Source organism: Leucopleurus acutus, assembly GCF_964270905.1.
Source record: "Leucopleurus acutus genome assembly, chromosome: 5".
Taxonomy (NCBI): domain Eukaryota; kingdom Metazoa; phylum Chordata; class Mammalia; order Artiodactyla; family Delphinidae; genus Leucopleurus; species Leucopleurus acutus.
The window spans coordinates 68,788,512-68,805,066 of NC_139147.1; the positions used below are offsets into that span (position 1 = coordinate 68,788,512).

The window sequence follows — 16,555 nt, forward strand, 5'->3', positions numbered from 1 at the left end:
ACGAGCTTAGTTGCTCCGTGGCATGTGGGATCTTCCTGGGCCAGGGATCGAACCCTTGTCCCCTGCATTGGCAGGCAGATTCTCAACCACTGCACCACCGGGGAAGCCCCATTAGAAAGTTTTGACCAAGGGAATTTGATATGATTTATGATTTGAAAAGATGCCCTGGCCGCCCCTAAATACCAAAAGACAGCAATATAATAGTCACAGGGCACTACAAAATGAAATGCCATAGGAGGATATGAATAAGATGTCTTTTGTGAGTAGAAGAGAAATAGGTAGTTTGGTGGGGCTGGAGTGAACTGGAGACTCAAAGTAGGGGCCAGAGCCCAGGTGGACACTCCGCATGGAGAGGTCTCATCCATGAGGGCAGGGGCTGTGACGAAGTGAGCTGGGTGCCGGGGGACAGAACTTCAGGGAACAGGTCAGCTCATGTGGTCACAGCTCCAGCCAGAAGATCCACCTTCTAATCCCATCTTGTTTAATGGTGGCCCTGGGATCCCCAGTTTATCACTGTCTCCCAGAGCCGTCATTTCTGATGATCCCTGCCCTGTGTCTCATGGGGCTGCTGAGATAGTGTGTGGAAGGCCAGTGCAGAGAGCGAGCGCTTTTATTCCTTGGCAGAGTCCTGGGAGATGGGGCCAGAGGTTCAGGAGAGAGCTGTGAGTACAAGCCAAAGAATCTGGCGCCTCCTGGCATGTCCTCCAGCCACCCCTCCTGTGTCCAGTGCAGACATCGTGGGTCGATCACAGCTCTTCTTCCCAGTGAGCCAATTCTCTGTCTTAAGAGGCCATCTCCCGCCCGCCACCAATAGAAGTTGGCAGGCAATGTGGAGTCTATTTGCTTCCCCAGCGGACAGTGGCATCAAAGGGCTGAGCCTGGCAAAGGTATGAAGGTGAACTCCCTCATCTTCAGGGGTCCTGCCTCATTGACTGGGACATTTTGGAAAGAAACTGGTTTTCTATGGGTGGGTTTGTCTTCTTTCCCCCCATTCCCACCCAGTCCCACCACCCACCTTGACCGTGGGGCCTGCTAGCACTGGCCTGACAGCACCAATCATAACGTGGTAGAGGAGAGGGTGCTCAGGGGAGCATCCCCTTCCTGCCCCTCCCGCCTGCCATGGAGACCACTTGGAGCCTGAAGCCCGGGTCTCCTGAGGCCTGCCCGGGCATCCTCCCTTGTGCTCTGATGGGCTGAGCGGCTCTCACTCAGGCCACTCACTTCCTACTCTCCAGGGGAGACCGAACTCTTGGGTGACAGACCCTCCATCAGCAGGAGAGCCTCTGAGCTTCCTTTTCTCCGTGTCTCTTCATGCAGGGTGAGCTCCCTCTGCCCCTGTCAGGGGAGGTCACCTCGGGGCAGGGTTCAGGGAGCGGTCAGCCTGGAGGCAGGCCTGAGGGTTCCTTTGAGAGTTGTAGAGCCTCCTGACTGTAAGCCCCAAAGAGTGATTTATTCTTTTTATTTTAGTGAGAATCAAAAAAAAAAAAAGTTTAAGTCTTAATATATGTCATGTTAAGTCAGTAGAATCCTCCTCAGGATATCCAATTTACTCCAGACATGCAGATCTTCGTGGAAGGATACCTGAGCCTGGACACCTGTGGGGACAGCTCGTTGTTCTTCTACGGCCCCCCGCCAGGAAAGTGACTGCCTCGCAGTCAGCCCTTCGTTGCCTTGGCCTCTTAACCAGGGGTCTATGCGTGGCTCAGGGCATTCGGAGCCCTCTGCAGTTATTCATCAGTATGGAACATATATGCATCAGTACGGGAGAAGTGGGGGAGAAGCTTAAATTCTCAACAAAGTCAGTGACCCAGAAAAGCCCGGAGTCTGCCCTGAGCGGAGGAGGATGCTCTCCCTTTTGCTGTTGTGGGCGGCTGCTGCCTGCAGGGAGAGAGGCCCGCTGGGAGTCCCGAGCTGGACCATGGTCTGTGTGCTTTCCATCTGGGGCACGGCTCAGTGAAACAGAAATAGCACTGCGTGCTCTACATGCTTCAGGTACATCCTGTTAAATGGACTTTTGTGGTCACTCTCGAGACTCTGCATAGCATCTGTGTATAAGATTGGTTCTGTGGGGAAATCACATTTTCAGTTCCAAACAAACAATTTACCAAAACAAAACAAAAAATGCTTTTGTAACTCAGTTGTTTAGAAAGTGCAAATGGGTTGTGATAACACTTAAGTGTTCATTTCTGGAAAATAATGTTCTTACATTTTAATATCATGATGACTTTGATACCTGTATGGTTCATGGGGGTCCCAAGTGGGCTCTAGTCAGACCATGAGCCCACGGGTGTCCCTCCCCCTTGCTTGGGCCCATTTGAGAAGGACCAACATGTTGGTACGGCTGAGAATTGTAGCCACTCCCTGGGCTGGATTCCATCAGTGAGTTTCCTCCACCGAGTCATCTCATGGCTCCCCCAGAGCACTCTGTCCAGAGGAGGGCTTGACAACACTGGCCAGGGTTTTCTGTTTTCAGCGTGTGTGTGTGTGTTGAGGGGGGCAGTTAGGGTAGCCACTGTGAGGCCCCTTGTCTCTGGGAGGAACAAGTTGAGAATGGACTAAGGAAGTTGGAACAGGCAGGAATGGAACGGACCTGTTTTTGTCTCAGTGCCATGTGGAGCTGAGCTCTGCAGGAATGACCTTGGAGGAGAGAGGAATTTTTGTCCCAGCCAAGTGCTCAGATGGAGGCAGGAAAGCTGTTTACATGGCCCAGTGGCTCCTGGAGGGTGTGGGAGGTCTTCTCTGATAATACTGGTATGTGTCTGTCTGCCTTCCTTTGTTTCTTTCTCTTTTTGGTCCAGATTCTTTTTTTTTAAATTAAAGTATAGTTGATTTACAATGTTATATTAGTTTCAGGTATACAACGTAGTGATTCAATATTTTTATAGATTGTACTCCATTTAAAGCTATTACAAAACAATGGCTATATTTCCCTGTGCTGTATCCTTTTTGCTTATTTATTATATACATAGTAGTTTGTATCTCTTCATCCCATACCCCTGTCTGGCTCCTTCCCCCTTCGCTCTCCCCACTGGTAACCACCAGTTTGTGCTCTATATCTGTGAGTCTGTTACTGTATCATTATATACATTTGCTTGTTTTATTCTTTTAGATTCCACATGTAAGTGATAACGTAGAGTATTTGTCTGTTTCTGTCTGACTTATTTCACTAAGCTTAATACCCTCTAGGTCCATCCACATTGTTACAAACGGCAGAATTATTTTTATGGCGGGGTAATATACCATTGTATATATGTATCTATCTTCTTTATCCATTCATCTGTTCATGGACACTTAGGCTGCTTCTGTATCTTGGCAATTGTAAATAATGCTTCTATGAACATTGGGGTGCATGTATCCTTTCAAATTAGTGTTTTTGTTCCTTTCAAATACATACCCAGGAGTGGAATTTCTGGGTCATATGGTAATTCTATTTTTAGTTTTTTGAGGCACCTCCATACTGCTTTCCATAGTGGCTGCACCAATTTACATTCCCACCAACAGTGTACCAGGTTTCCCTTTTCTCCACATCCTTGTCAACATTTGTTATTTGTAGACTTTGATGAGGGCCATTCTGAAAGATGTGAGGTGATAACTCATTGTGGTTTTGATTTGCATTTCTCTGATGATTAGCGATGTCTTTGGGAAAATGTCTGTTCAGGTCTTTTGCCCATTTTTTAATCAGGTTGTTTTTTTGTTAGGGTTTTTTTGGGTTTTTTTTTGTTTTTTGGGGTTTTTTTTTTGATATTCAGTTGTATGAACTGTTTATGTATTTTGGATATTAACCCCTTACCAGTCATATCATTTGCAAATATTTTCTCCCATTCAGTAGGATGTCTTTTCATTTTGTCAGTGGTTTCCTTTACTGTACAAAAGCTTTTAAGTTTACTTAGGTCCCATTTGATTATTTTTGCTTTTGTTTCTTTTGCCTTAGGAGACAGATCCAAACAAATTTTGCTACAATTTGTCAGTGTTCTGCTTGTGTTCGCTTCTAGGAGTTTTACAGTTTCAGGTTTTACATTTAGGTCTTGAATCTGTTTTGAGTTTATTTTCATATATGGTGTGAGAAAATGTAATTTTAATTTCATTCTTTTACATTTAGCTGTTCAGCTTTCCTTGCACCACTGCTTGAAGAGACTATCTTTTCTTCTTTGTATATTTTGCCTCCTTTGTCATAGATTAATTGACCATAAGTGTGTGGGTTTATTTCTGGGATCTCTATTCTGTTCCATTGATCCATTATGTCTGTTTTTGTGCCAATACCATACTGTTTTGATTACTGTAGCTTTGTAGTATACTCTGAAGTCAGAGAGAGTGATAACTCCAGCTGCTTTGTTCTTTTTTCTCAAGATTACTTTGGCAATTCAGGGTCTTTTGTGGTTCCATATAAATTTTATGATTATTTATTCTAGCACTGTGAAAAATGTCATGGGTATTTTGATAGGGATTGTATTAAATCTGTGTAGATTGCTTTGGGTAGTATGGACTTTTTTAAAATTTTTATTTATTTATTTATCTTTGGCTGCATTGGGTCTTCGTTGTTACGTGCAGCCTTTCTCTAGTTGTGGCCCGTGGGGGCTACTCTTCATTGTGGTGAGGAGGGCTTCTCACTGCGGTGGCTTCTCTTGTTCTGAAGCATGGGCTCTAGGCGCACAGACTTCAGTAGTTGTGGCACGCAGGCTCAGTAGTTGTGGCTCGCGGGCTCTAGAGTGTAGGCTCAGTAGTTGTGGCGCATGGGCTTAGTTGCTTCACGGCATGTGGGATCTTCCCGGACCAGGGCTCGAACCCGTGTCCCCTGCATTGGCAGGCAGATTCTTAACTTCTGCGCCACCAGGGAAGTCCCAGTATGGACATTTTAACAATATTAATTCTTCCAATCCATGAGCACAGGTTATCTTTCCATTTCTCTGTATCATCTTCAGTTTCCTTTATCATTGTTTTATAGTTTTCAGAATATAGGTCTTTCACCTCCTTTGTTAAGTTTATTCCTAGGTATTCTTTCCTTTTTGATGCAGTTTTTAAACAGGATTGTTTTCTTGCTCTCTTTTTCTAAGAGTTCATTATTAGTGTAAAGAAAACAACAGATTTCTGTATATTAAGCTTCTATCCTGCAACTTTACTGAATTCATTTATTAGCATTAATAGTTTTTTGGTGGAGGTGTTAGTGTTTTCTATATATAGTATCGTGTCATCTGAAAATAGTGACAATTTTGTTTCCTTTCCAGTTTGGATGCGATGCCTTTTATTTCTTTTTCTTGTCTGATTGCTGTGGCTAGGACTTGCAATACTATGTTGAATGAAAAGGGCAAGAGGTGGGCATCCTTGTCTTGTTCCTGATTTTAGAAGAAAGGCTTTCAGGGCTTCCCTGGTGGTGCAGTGGTGAAGAATCCGCCTGCCAAGGGTTCAAGCCCTGGCCCAGGAAGGTCCTGCGTACCACGGAGCAGCTAAGCCCGTGCGCCACAACTACTGAGCCTGAGCTCTAGAGCCCTCAATCCACAACTACTAAGCCCGTGTGCCACAACTACTGAAGACTGCGCGCCTAGAGCCCGTGCTCCGCAACGAAGAGTAGCCCCCTCTCACCACAACTAGAGAAAGCCCGTGCACAGCAACGAAGACCCAACACAGCCAAAAATAAATAATTTATAGAAGAAAGGCTTTCAGCATTTTACCATTGAGTATGATGTTAGCTGTGGGTTTGTCATGAATGGCCTTTGTTATGTTGAGCTGTGTTCCCTCTATACCAACTTTGATGAGAGTCTTTGTCATGAATGTATGTTGAATTTTGTCAAATGCTTTTTCTACATCTGTTGAGATGATCATGTGATTTTTATCCTTCCTTCTGTTAATGTGTTATATCATGTTGATTGATTTGTGGATACTGAACCATCCTTGCATCCCTGGAATAAATTCCACTTGATCATGGTGTATGATTCTATTACAAATTCAACTTCACTACTAGTGATCAGTCTGTTCAGATAGGCTGTGTCTTCCTGATTCAGTCTTGGAAAGTTGTATGTTTCTAGAAATTTGTCCATTTCTTGTAGGTTGTCCAGTTTGTTGGTATATGATTGTAGTATTCTCTTATGATTTTTTGTATCTCTGATATCAGTTGTTATTTCTCCTCTTTCATTTATTTGGGTCCTCTTTTTTCCTTGATGAGCCTGGCTAAATGTTTATCAATTCTGTTTATCTTTGCAAAAAACCACCTCTTGGTTTCACTGATCTTTTGTATTGTTTTCTTGGTCTCTGTTTTATTTATTTCCTCTCTGATCTTTATTATTTCCTTCATTCTGCTGATCGTGGGGTTTGCTTGTTCTTCTTTTTCTAACTCCTTTAGATGGTAGATTAGGTTGTTTATTTGAGATTTTTCTTATTTCTTGAAGAAGACCTATATCACTATAAACCTACCTCTTAGCTGCATCCCATAGATTTTGGAAAGTTGTATTTCCGTTGTCATTTATCTCGAGGTATTTTCGGATACCCTCTTTGATTTCTTCATTGACCTGTTGGTTTTTTAGTAGCATGTTGCTTGGTCTCCACGTGTCTTCCTTTCTTGTCTTTCTTTTTCCCAATAATCAGTAGTAGAATTGTGATGCGCTAAGCTCCCAAGCAGTAGCACACCCCATGAGAAGGCCAAGTCACATGTCCGCCATCCATTTAGCCTTGTCTGTGCCCCCCTACCCCCCACTCCCAGCCAGGTTTCCCTTTAGAGTCATCTCCAGCCTGAGCCAGTCTGGTCCTGCTCGCCTCACAGCCCCTTCAGCGTAGATGCCAGAGAGTACTCTTTCTACTGAAATGAAAGCAATTTATAAATGTCCTGTCATCACTGACACAAAGTGCTTGCTTCCTTTTTAATGTATCAAATGTCATTATTCATAACATATTACTGCGTTCAAGTGTTGTAAGGAGAGGAGGGCAAAGCAGTCTTTGTCCCAAGAAAATACCATTTATTTGGGAATGACAAGTCAGATCACTGTGCCTGTCATATCATACCTCTTCCCTTATTGGGATAATTGGAACTTGCCATTTTCCCATACTCTTGCTTATGTGAATTCTTATTCCCAGTTCAAGGCCCCAAATCCCTTCTGCCCTGCAGAAGATGATAGTGGTGACAGTAGCATAGTGCTGGGAAGCACACGCTGCCAGTGGCTGTGGCCTCCAACCAGATTGCTTGGGTTTTCAGCCCAGCTCTGTGACCTGTGGCTGTGTATGTAGCCTTGGGCAGTCATCCACCCTCTCAGTGCCTCAGTTTTCTCATCTGTAAAATGGAGATAATGTAGTTCATACCTTGTAGGGCTGTTGTGAGGGTATAAAGCACTTAGAGCCACGCCTGGCACACAGGACCTATATGCATATCACCAGTATTGTTGATGTAATTATTTCATTTTTGCCTCTTGTGCCCCTCCCACACCCCCACCCCCAGTGGATCAGGCAAAAGATTTCTTTTCTCTGAGCTGGTGCTGTCCTTCTTTTCTCCTGGGTACCCCTGGTATCTGGGACTAGGACCCAGCTCTCTTACGGAGGCAGAGGACATCCCTGGAGCCTCTGTGCCATGGACGTGGTTTCTCTTGATTTCTTCCTGCAGGGTGTGGACACTGTAAGAAAATGAAACCAGAGTTTGAGAATGCAGCAGAAGTCCTCCACGGAGAAGCAGATGTAAGCTTCCTTTCCTTAACTCCTCCACCGCTCTCTCCTAAAGAGTCAGTGATAGGAATCATTACAGTGACTTTCCCCTGCAAGCTCTGTAGCAGCTCTCCTGGCCCCTGGAGGCCTGCGGAACTTCTGTGTCCCCGAGTAGATGTGTCTTAGTCAGACAGGTGGGGCCCCTACCAGGGATGGAGGGGTGCAGAGAGATTAGAGTCACATTCCCATACCCTTCCAGGTGACCTCTGCCAGGTCATGGCTCTGGGGTGAAGCCCCAAGTTTCTCCCTCTCTTTTGTGGGAGCCTGCCAATTGGGAACAGCCACAGTCTACACAGCCTGGTTGGTGGGGGAGATTAAAAGGCTTCATCTCAGCCCACAAATGAGAATGATGGACATGCCCGTGTCCAGTTGTTCTCGGGATGTATGAAGTTCCCGCCCTGTGAGGTTTCGGCAGGCCCTCGGTGGGTTGGCGGCTGGTGTCCAGGCTCCTCTTCTGCCAGCACCGCATCTGAGGCTGTCATGCATGGTTGGCCTCTCCCCCGTCCCAGAGCTCTGGTGTCCTTGCAGCTGTTGATGCGACCGTCAACAAGGCCCTGGCAGAAAGATTCCACATCTCCGAGTTTCCTACACTCAAGTATTTTAAGAATGGAGAGAAGTATGCAGTGCCTGCGCTCAGAACAAAGAAGAGCTTTATTGAGTGGATGCAAAAGTAAGTCTGCTGGTCTTGATAGCACATCTTGGTCCCTGGCTGTCGGCCGCTGGAGAGGGCCTTGAGGAGATGAAGTAAACCTTAGGAGCCGCTGACCTTGGCTCAGGTCCTGAACGCCAAGACAGCTATGACTTCCCAATCCCGACGCCACCTCTGGTGTGCTGATCACGTGTACTCATCCAGCAGGTCACGGGTAGCCTTTCTGGGTGCGGTTTCATCAGCTCCAGTAAACCGTGTATTTCTGTTTTTAGGACTCCTTCCCCAGTGTCCTGGCCCCGGGTTTCATCGTCTACATTTTATTCCATTCCCTTTGAGTGAATGAAGGAAACACACAGCTCTTCACATCCAGAGCTGGACTCAGGGACCCAGGTCTGGGCCTTCAGTAGCGTCCACAGTGCAGCCTGTGGTGGTTTGGGGTTGAAAATAAAGGTTTGAAGAGCTCCCTCAGCCTGGGTATTAGTTTGCTAGGGCTGCCACAACAGGGAACACAGAACCGGTGGCTTAACAGCAGAAGTTAATTTTTTTCACAATTCTGGAGACCAGAAGTCCAAGATAAGATGTCAGGAGGGTTGCTTTCTCTGAGGCCTCTCCATGTCCATCTTCTCCCTGTGTTTTCACACCGTCTTCCCTCAGTGTCTGTGTCCTAATCTCCTCTTCTTAAAAGGACACCAGTGTGAAGTTGGGTTAGGGTCTACCCTAATGACCTAATTTTAACTTAATTACCTCTCTAAAGACCCTGTCTCCAAATACAGTCACATTCTAGGGTAGTTGGCATTAGGACTTCAACATATGAATTTGGGGCGGGGGACACAGTTCAGCCCATGACAGCCTGCAAGTCCAGAGAACACGAGGAGCCTTGCAATTGCGCATCCAAGGACCGTGGAACCCGCAGTTCTTAGCATTTCCCCCTCCTGTGAGGGAACTAACTGGGCCACCACACAGGTGCTTTCTCCTGTCCACACCCCCCCCCCCGAGACACACACACACACACAAACACACACACGCGCGCACACGCACATCCACACATAACTTGAATATTTGAGAATACTGCCTTATTTCAGCACTGGGGGGAACATGAGGTAAAAGAAGACAGACTCCAGCCTTTGCAGAGGCCCCTGGTACGTGGCATAATGATGTCCACGTGAGAACCAAGACTTTAGAGTCACAAAGTGACGCGAGAACTGTGCAGAACAGCAGCATCCAGAAGGAGTTACTTTGTTAGGACATCGGTCCTCGAACCTGGGTGGACGTAAGCGTTACAGGTGTTGAGGTGCTGCTTAAAGTGCAGATGCTAGGGCTGCTGTCCCTGCAGCTTTGATTCAGGAGGTGTGAATGAAACCCTCAGCCATGAGGTTTTGAGAAATGTCCGCTTATGGAATGGGATGAGCCACTAGGTTCGGGAGAGGCCCTGGCAAGAGGTGAGTGGGCTGGCCAGGTCCAGGTCTCAGCTTCCTGCTGATCACTGGGGGTAGATTCTAAGAGTAGCCAGCCCTTGTCTTAGGGACCAGAACGGAGCAGTGGTTCATCTCCAAGAGGGGTGAGGTGCTCTCTCCTCCGGGCCTTTGGTGCAGGAGGCAGGTTGCTCTTCACACCCGCCTCTCTGGCCTCGCTGTGGTGCCAGTGCTGCTTTACTGGGAAGGACTGAGCAGGATGGGGCCTCAGGTGAGGTCCCTGGTGCTTGCACTGTGGTTAGAGAGCTGAGGAATCAGAGCATTTATCGTTGCTAATCCCTGCTCCAGAAGCCTGGACACAAATAGCGAGCATGGAGGGTCTCTGTCCTTCCTGTCCATAGTCACCACTGCTGAGCGCCTGAAAAGCACTAGGGTAAGAGCATGGACTTTTTTTTTTTTTTTTTTTTTGCGGTACGCGGGCCTCTCACTGTTGTGGCCTCTCCCATTGCGGAGCACAGGCTCCGGACGCGCAGGCTCAGCGGCCATGGCTCACGGGCCCAGCCGCTCCACGGCATGTGGGTTCTTCCCGGACCGGGGCACAAACCCGTGTCCCCTGCATCGGCAGGCGGACTCTCAACCACTGCGCCACCAGGGAAACCCAAGAGCATGGACTTTGGAGTCTAAGAGCCCTGCACGCAGATCGTGACCCCAAGCCATTTACGTGACCCTGCTAAGCCCCAGTTTCCCATCTGTGAAGTGGAGACTATACTTTTCCCATAGACTTGTCCAGAGAATTAAATTGGATTATTGTGCTTTAGCACAGTGCATGGTGTGTGGAAATACTCAAAGAGAGGAAGCTGTGGGGACGCGGGTTCGTGTCCCGGTCCGGGAAGATCCCACATGCCGCGGAGTGGCTGGGCCCGTGGGCCATGGCCGCTGAGCCAGCTCTCATGCAGCACTGTAACTGACAGCACCACCCCCTAAGTGCTAGAACCTTCCCAGCCTTTGCAGCGTGCTTTGATAGCTGTTGCCCCATTTCATACTCAGATCCTACTGAGGCCAGCGTTTTTATTCCTATTTCCTTGGTGAAGAAACTTAGGTTCAGAGAGGTGAAGGGCCTTGCCTAGGGACAAATAGTGGTTCTTTGGGGAGCTTGGAAGGAATCCTCCAGGCAGAGCATAAACAGCAGATGCTCTGAGATGAAGGGCTGAGGCCACCAGCAGGAGGGCAAGCAGACGGTGTCGGGGGAGGCTGATGGTACTTCCAGGCTTGTGCACACGTGGCCGCGCTTGGGTGACTGAGATGTGCCCACCAGCAGGCCAGCCCGGGGAGGCAGGATGCAGGGACAGGGCAGAGCAGAAGGTTGGTGTCAGCCGAAGAGTCCAGGGTGTTTGACAGGGCACCTGGAGGGCAAAGAAGTGGGGAAGACAGGAAGGGTGGGAGGGGCCAGTCTTGGTCACGAGAGCAGGGGTGCCGTTAACCAAAACGAAGAAGTTGGGGAAGAAAGCTGTTTTGGGAAGTGTGGACGAGAGGGAAGAGTTCTAAGCCTTGTTGGGATTGGGGTGACAGTGGGACCTCCAGGTGGAAATACCTGAAAAACACCTGGAAATAGGGGGCTTGGGTGAGAGGCCAGGGCTCGAGTCATCCTCAGCCCAGGGGATTATGGAAGCCACGCAGAGGGATGAGATCTTATGAGAATTGCAGGGGCACGGAAATAGAACCAGAAGAGAGAAGGCTGTCGGGAAGGTAGGGGAGGGGTCTCTGGTAGGAGGGCTTCTGAAAGGTGAGAGAGGCCATGGGGTGCCTGGTGCTGCGCTCATGCTGCCCTCGCTGGGTACAAGGCCTGAGGCCTGGTGGTCAGAAGCCAGGTGGTGCCGACGTGAAGGAGGGAGTGCAGGGGGTGCGTGTGGCAGCACGGGGTCCGGACCGCTCCCCAGAGACACTTCTCAGAGAAGGGAGAGAGAAGTGTGGTTGTAGGGAGGGGGACAAGGGCAGCAAAGGCTTTAAAAGACCCTGGAGATCTATACTTTTGTGAGGCAGAGTGGAGGGAACCAGTGAACAGAAGGAGACTGAAAAATTATCAACCCTTATCGAATGCCTGTCATTTATGAGAGCACATAGGCTCTTAGCAACTGTCAGTTGCTTGACCGACTAGGTGCTTCATACACACTGTCTCTGCTCTTCATAAGGAGCCCAGGAAGTAGGTCTCAACTCTACTCATTTAGCAGAAAAGAAAATGGAAGCTCAGAGGGGTTCGGTAACTTACCTAAGGTCACACAGGTGATCAGTAATCTGGATTTGAACCCAGACCCACCTCCGTGGCACATGCTCTGTCCACCAGAACAAAGGCTCAGGAGCAGAAGATAATGGAGGATGCTTCAGGGTCCCAGAAGAGGCAGGAGGGAGGGGAAGGGGGCCCAGGTGCAGGGGCTTCTCCCCATGGCAAGGAGACGACTGGAGAGGTCGTAAAAGCGACTCAGGTCTTCCACACCTTCACAAAATGGCTTCTTAATAGGCTCCTTAGAGGGGATCTTTGCAGATGGTTCACACTTCTTCATGTTTAAACTGAGGTTTTAAATTCAGTTTTAGAAAGGATGCAAAGTGATTTTTCTTCTCACGTGCTCTCCGAGTGGGTGGGGCGGCGGAAGCGCTTGCCTGTACACGAGCTTCTCCTAATGACTGTCTCCCCTCCTCCCCCGGTTCTTGCAGTCCTGAGTCCCCTCCACCCCCAGAGCCCGCCTGGGAAGAGCAGCAGACCAGCGTGGTGCATCTGGCTGGGGACAACTTCCGGGACACCCTGAAGAGGAAGAAGCACGCCTTGGTCATGTTCTACGCCCCTTGTAAGTAGCTGGGGCGCTCGCTGAGGGGCGGGCCTGACTGAACTGAGAAGATCCCCCCAGGGATCAGGGCAGCCGCAGGCCGACTCCGGGCTGTCTGCTGTGAGCAGGTTTCATTCCAGGCTGAGGTCCTTCAGAATCCAGGTCCAGCTCTGTCAGGTTCTGTCCTCACATCAGTCCTGAAGCCCTCTGCTTCTGTCTGTGCCAGGGGCCTGCCTTGTAATTATTCAGTCCCCTCAACTGCCTGGAAACTCCCACCCGGCTGCCTCCTCCCTCCTGTCTGCTCCCTCCATCCCTGCAACTTAGTCTGGCCGCAGGCACTGACTTCACCTTTGAACCCTGCAACTTAGCAGCTGGGAATTCAGCCAGCCCGGTTAGGCCTCTGCTTCCCTCATCTTGCTGAGCACTCCCAGCCCAGCCTCCTTTCCCTGACCTTCCCAAGTGGCTCTGAAGCCATGGATTTGAAACTGGGGTAAAAGTACCGTCATAGTCACTCAGAGGTCCTCACCGTGATCCCCACTTTAATCCAAGCCTAAGTGGAAGGAATGACACGTCTGCTAATGTTGGTGTTTGTGGTCTCAAATTTTGTGTATTCCCATTTTCAAGTTGTTCATTGATACCTAAAGGAAAGGCTCTTGGATTTCTCACTCTTCTGTTGCCCTCTCTCTCCCCCAGGTTACAGCTCCGTGTAATGGAATGGGGATAATAAAGCTGGGCTCCACAGAGAAGCAGGCAGCTCAGTCGAGTCCTAACCTCCTGCCCCTACCTCTCCAGTGTCAATAATCTGTAAAGTCTCTCTTCAGTTCTCACTGTCTGGGCAGGTCGCCTCCCGGCCCAGCCTCAGACCCTGCCCTCAGGCAGCTGACACTTCCGTCTGTTTTTGCCTTTTCTTCCGCAAGTGGGCCTTGTGCCCTGTCGGTTCCTTATAGAGCTTCTTGCTGTCCTCCTCTGTCCTTAGAGTAAGCCTGGAAGACTGAGTGGATTTTAAGAAGTTGTCTTCCTTCTGGGCAGAGTTGGGGGTGCAGGACTGAGACTCAGGGGATGCCTGACTTGCCCAAGCCACGGCAGCAAGTCTGTGACAGAGCCCTTCCTGCAGCCTGGGCTGGTGCCCTCCTTTAGTCACAGTCCCGATTCAGAGGGCGATTACTTTCCCGGCAGCCGGCGGGAACCTGGCCAGAGAAGTAGGAGTCCTTGACCAGCCACTGGGTGGATTTGAGAAAGTCCAGACTAAATACTTTCCCTAGAAATGCTCCCCGGGCTTCCCTGGTGGCGCAGTGGTTGGGAGTCTGCCTGCCGATGCAGGGGACACGGGTTCGTGCCCTGGTCCGGGAGGATCCCACATGCCGCGGAGCGGCTGGGCCCATGAGCCATGGCCGCTGGGCCTGCGCGTCCGGAGCCTGTGCTCCGCAACGGTAGAGGCCACAACGGTGAGAGGCCCGCGTACCGCAAAAAGAAAAAGAAATGCTCCCCGCTTCCCCCCAGACCTCAGGGGACGCCTACCCTGCTGGGGTGCTAACGACCTGCCTCAAGTAACCGCTGTGTGCTGGATGTTTTCGGGGACCCAGGATACAAGGGAAGGAGGCCTGGTCCCTGCCGGCTTCAAGGGCCTCACAGACTGCCCTGACAAAAATAACTAAACACGGTCCACACGGGGCCCCGTCACTGAGCGACTCACCTGTTGGCAGAGGGCTTGGTGCCTGGAGTCTCCCATCTCTCCTGCTGCACTTTCCTGTCCTGAGCTCTGCTCCAGGCTCCTGAGACGTGTGTGTTCATCAGTGGACAGAGACAGGGAAAGAGGGAACTAGCTAAAGACAAAAAAAATCTTTAAAATGTTTTCAATGATAAAAATAATATATCCTCATTTATAATTTATGTAGTATATAACATATACTTTTATATAAAGAACCTAAATACTACAGATAAAGGTAGGTATAAAGTAAAAAAGCAAACACCAACCCCCATTTCTCCTCTCCCCCCACTTCCTACCTGCCCAGTTTCTACACGGCTCTTCCTCCTGCTGTTTCATTGTTCTCTTCTGTTCCAAGCCCCCCACATTGCTCTGAATCATGGTCTGGTCGTGGTGACCCCTTTTTAGGCCAGCTTGGCTGAGTCTCTAGAATTGGAATTTTCTGTCCTGTCCTTGGTCTTTGTTCCTCTTTCCCCACTCTGGGAGGCTGCTTTCATTTCCAGTTACACAGAGGTGGTACCTTTTTAAAGAGCCCAAATTAAAAAATCATGCCTGTTCTGGCCTAACTGACACTTCTGGGAAACATCTTCGTGCCCTTTCTAAAACAGCCTCCCCTCTAGTTATTCATCTGCCATGCTCTTTCTTTTGGATAATGAGAAAATGAGATGTACCAGAAGGCCATTAATCTGAGACCTAGATGCTTTAAATTGATGGCAGCAGGAATTTGCACTAGGCTCACAGTGACCTTTATACTTTCAGTAAGCAGAGAGGTTAGAAAGGAGAAATGAGTAGTGACACCAGATTTGGGGGAAGGAGTAGCTTATTTCCGGCCAGCATGATGTCTTAATGGGTGTCCATGTGCTGCTCACAGGGGACCTCTAGGTGCCACAGGGCACCCTTTGACACGCTCTCAACCAGCACGTTGTGCTCTTTACACGTTTTGAAAGCTATATACCATCATTCCTTTGTAGTATGATGTTTTCATGAATTTGAGCCGTTCTTCCCTCTGTTGGGTCAAATTAGTACAGTGTTCTTGTAATTGCCATTAGCACCTGCCATGAGTTCGGCTCTGCGAGGTACTTTATCTCAGTTCTGGTGTAACACGTAACCAGCCTAGCTGTCTTCTCTACTCCTGTGATGGATGCTGGGAAAATCCCCTGAAGCTGCCTCCCCATCACCATCCACGCTGCTCTGGGGCCAGCTGGCCACTCTGCCAGCCAGGCCACATGGGTGGTCCCGCCCATCTCAGGAAAAGGCTCAGGTGCTAAATTTCACATGTAGCTCAGCCTTAATTTGGATTCACAAAGCCCTCTGAAACGCCAGTCATTATTATCTTATTTTGAAAAGGGAAAGAGCAGATGAGCCAGGCTGTCTCGGTTCCCTCCCTGCCTGGGTTTCCCCAAGGCCATGGGAGGGCTGTTTGTCAGGAAGCTGGCTGGAGCCAGGTCTGCCCATGGGGCATCTGGCCTCTCCCACCCGTGTTTTGATCAGAATTAGTCACCACAGTCAGGGAACTCCTTCCCTCAAAGCAGTGCTGTTCTCTTGGCAGTTGGGTTCAGTGTCTGGAGGGTGGTTGGGAGGAGTGGGCTTGGGGTTTAATTGGCGAGCACTGAGGGAAGGGCCAGGGAAGCGGGTCTGGGACAGAGTGGCCTGCAGCTTCCTGGGCTTTCCGCTCAGTGGACGCTGCCCCGGGCTTGCTGAAACAGGAGGAGGAAGTGGTCCCACACAGGTCCCAGCCCCGGGCCTGAGACCTGTCACTGGAGCTGGAGGGGCTCAGGGCACCACATACACCTCTGTCCCATCCAGGGCCTCCAAAACTACGGATCCTCGTCCCTGGGTTGGGAACCCAGGCCCTGAGAAGCGTCAGGGACTCCTGGCAGCTTACCCGCCTCTCAGCCTGGCCTTGAGTCTCCCTTTCCTGGATCTGGGGTTCGGGTGGATTGTGGAGCAGGGAGGAAGGACAGCATGAGGACCAGGGGCCTGGTTTGGCTGCTCAGTCTGGGGTGAGGGCTGCTGGGAATGTGGGAAACAGCGGCAAAGCAAGAGTTGCCGGGTCAGGCAGAGGGCGTGCTCCCAGCCCCCTACTTCCCCAGCCCCACTTTCTCAATCATGAAGTGGAGAGATTTGCTACTGTCACTGGGGCGAGAGAAGGGACCTTGTGACAGGCTCAGAGAATCCCGAGCACGCGTCCTCCTTTCTAAGCCCAAAGCTCCCACTGCACCCTGGATCAGGCTCTTATGGACCCTGAGGGCAGCCCTGTGTGGAAGGAGCTTGCAGGGAAAGACCACAG

At 49.6% G+C, this 16,555-nt stretch overlaps 1 protein-coding gene across 1 annotated transcript in view; it reads left to right on the forward strand.

Moving 5' to 3' along the window:
* Positions 1-16,555, forward strand: part of PDIA5 (protein disulfide isomerase family A member 5) — a 92,190-nt gene that overhangs the window by 68,298 nt on the left and 7,337 nt on the right. Inside the window, exons 12-14 of the mRNA XM_082839860.1 lie at positions 7,583-7,653; positions 8,190-8,350; positions 12,451-12,581. Coding sequence (XP_082695986.1) covers positions 7,583-7,653; positions 8,190-8,350; positions 12,451-12,581 — 363 coding nt within the window. The remainder of the gene's footprint in view (positions 1-7,582; positions 7,654-8,189; positions 8,351-12,450; positions 12,582-16,555) is intronic.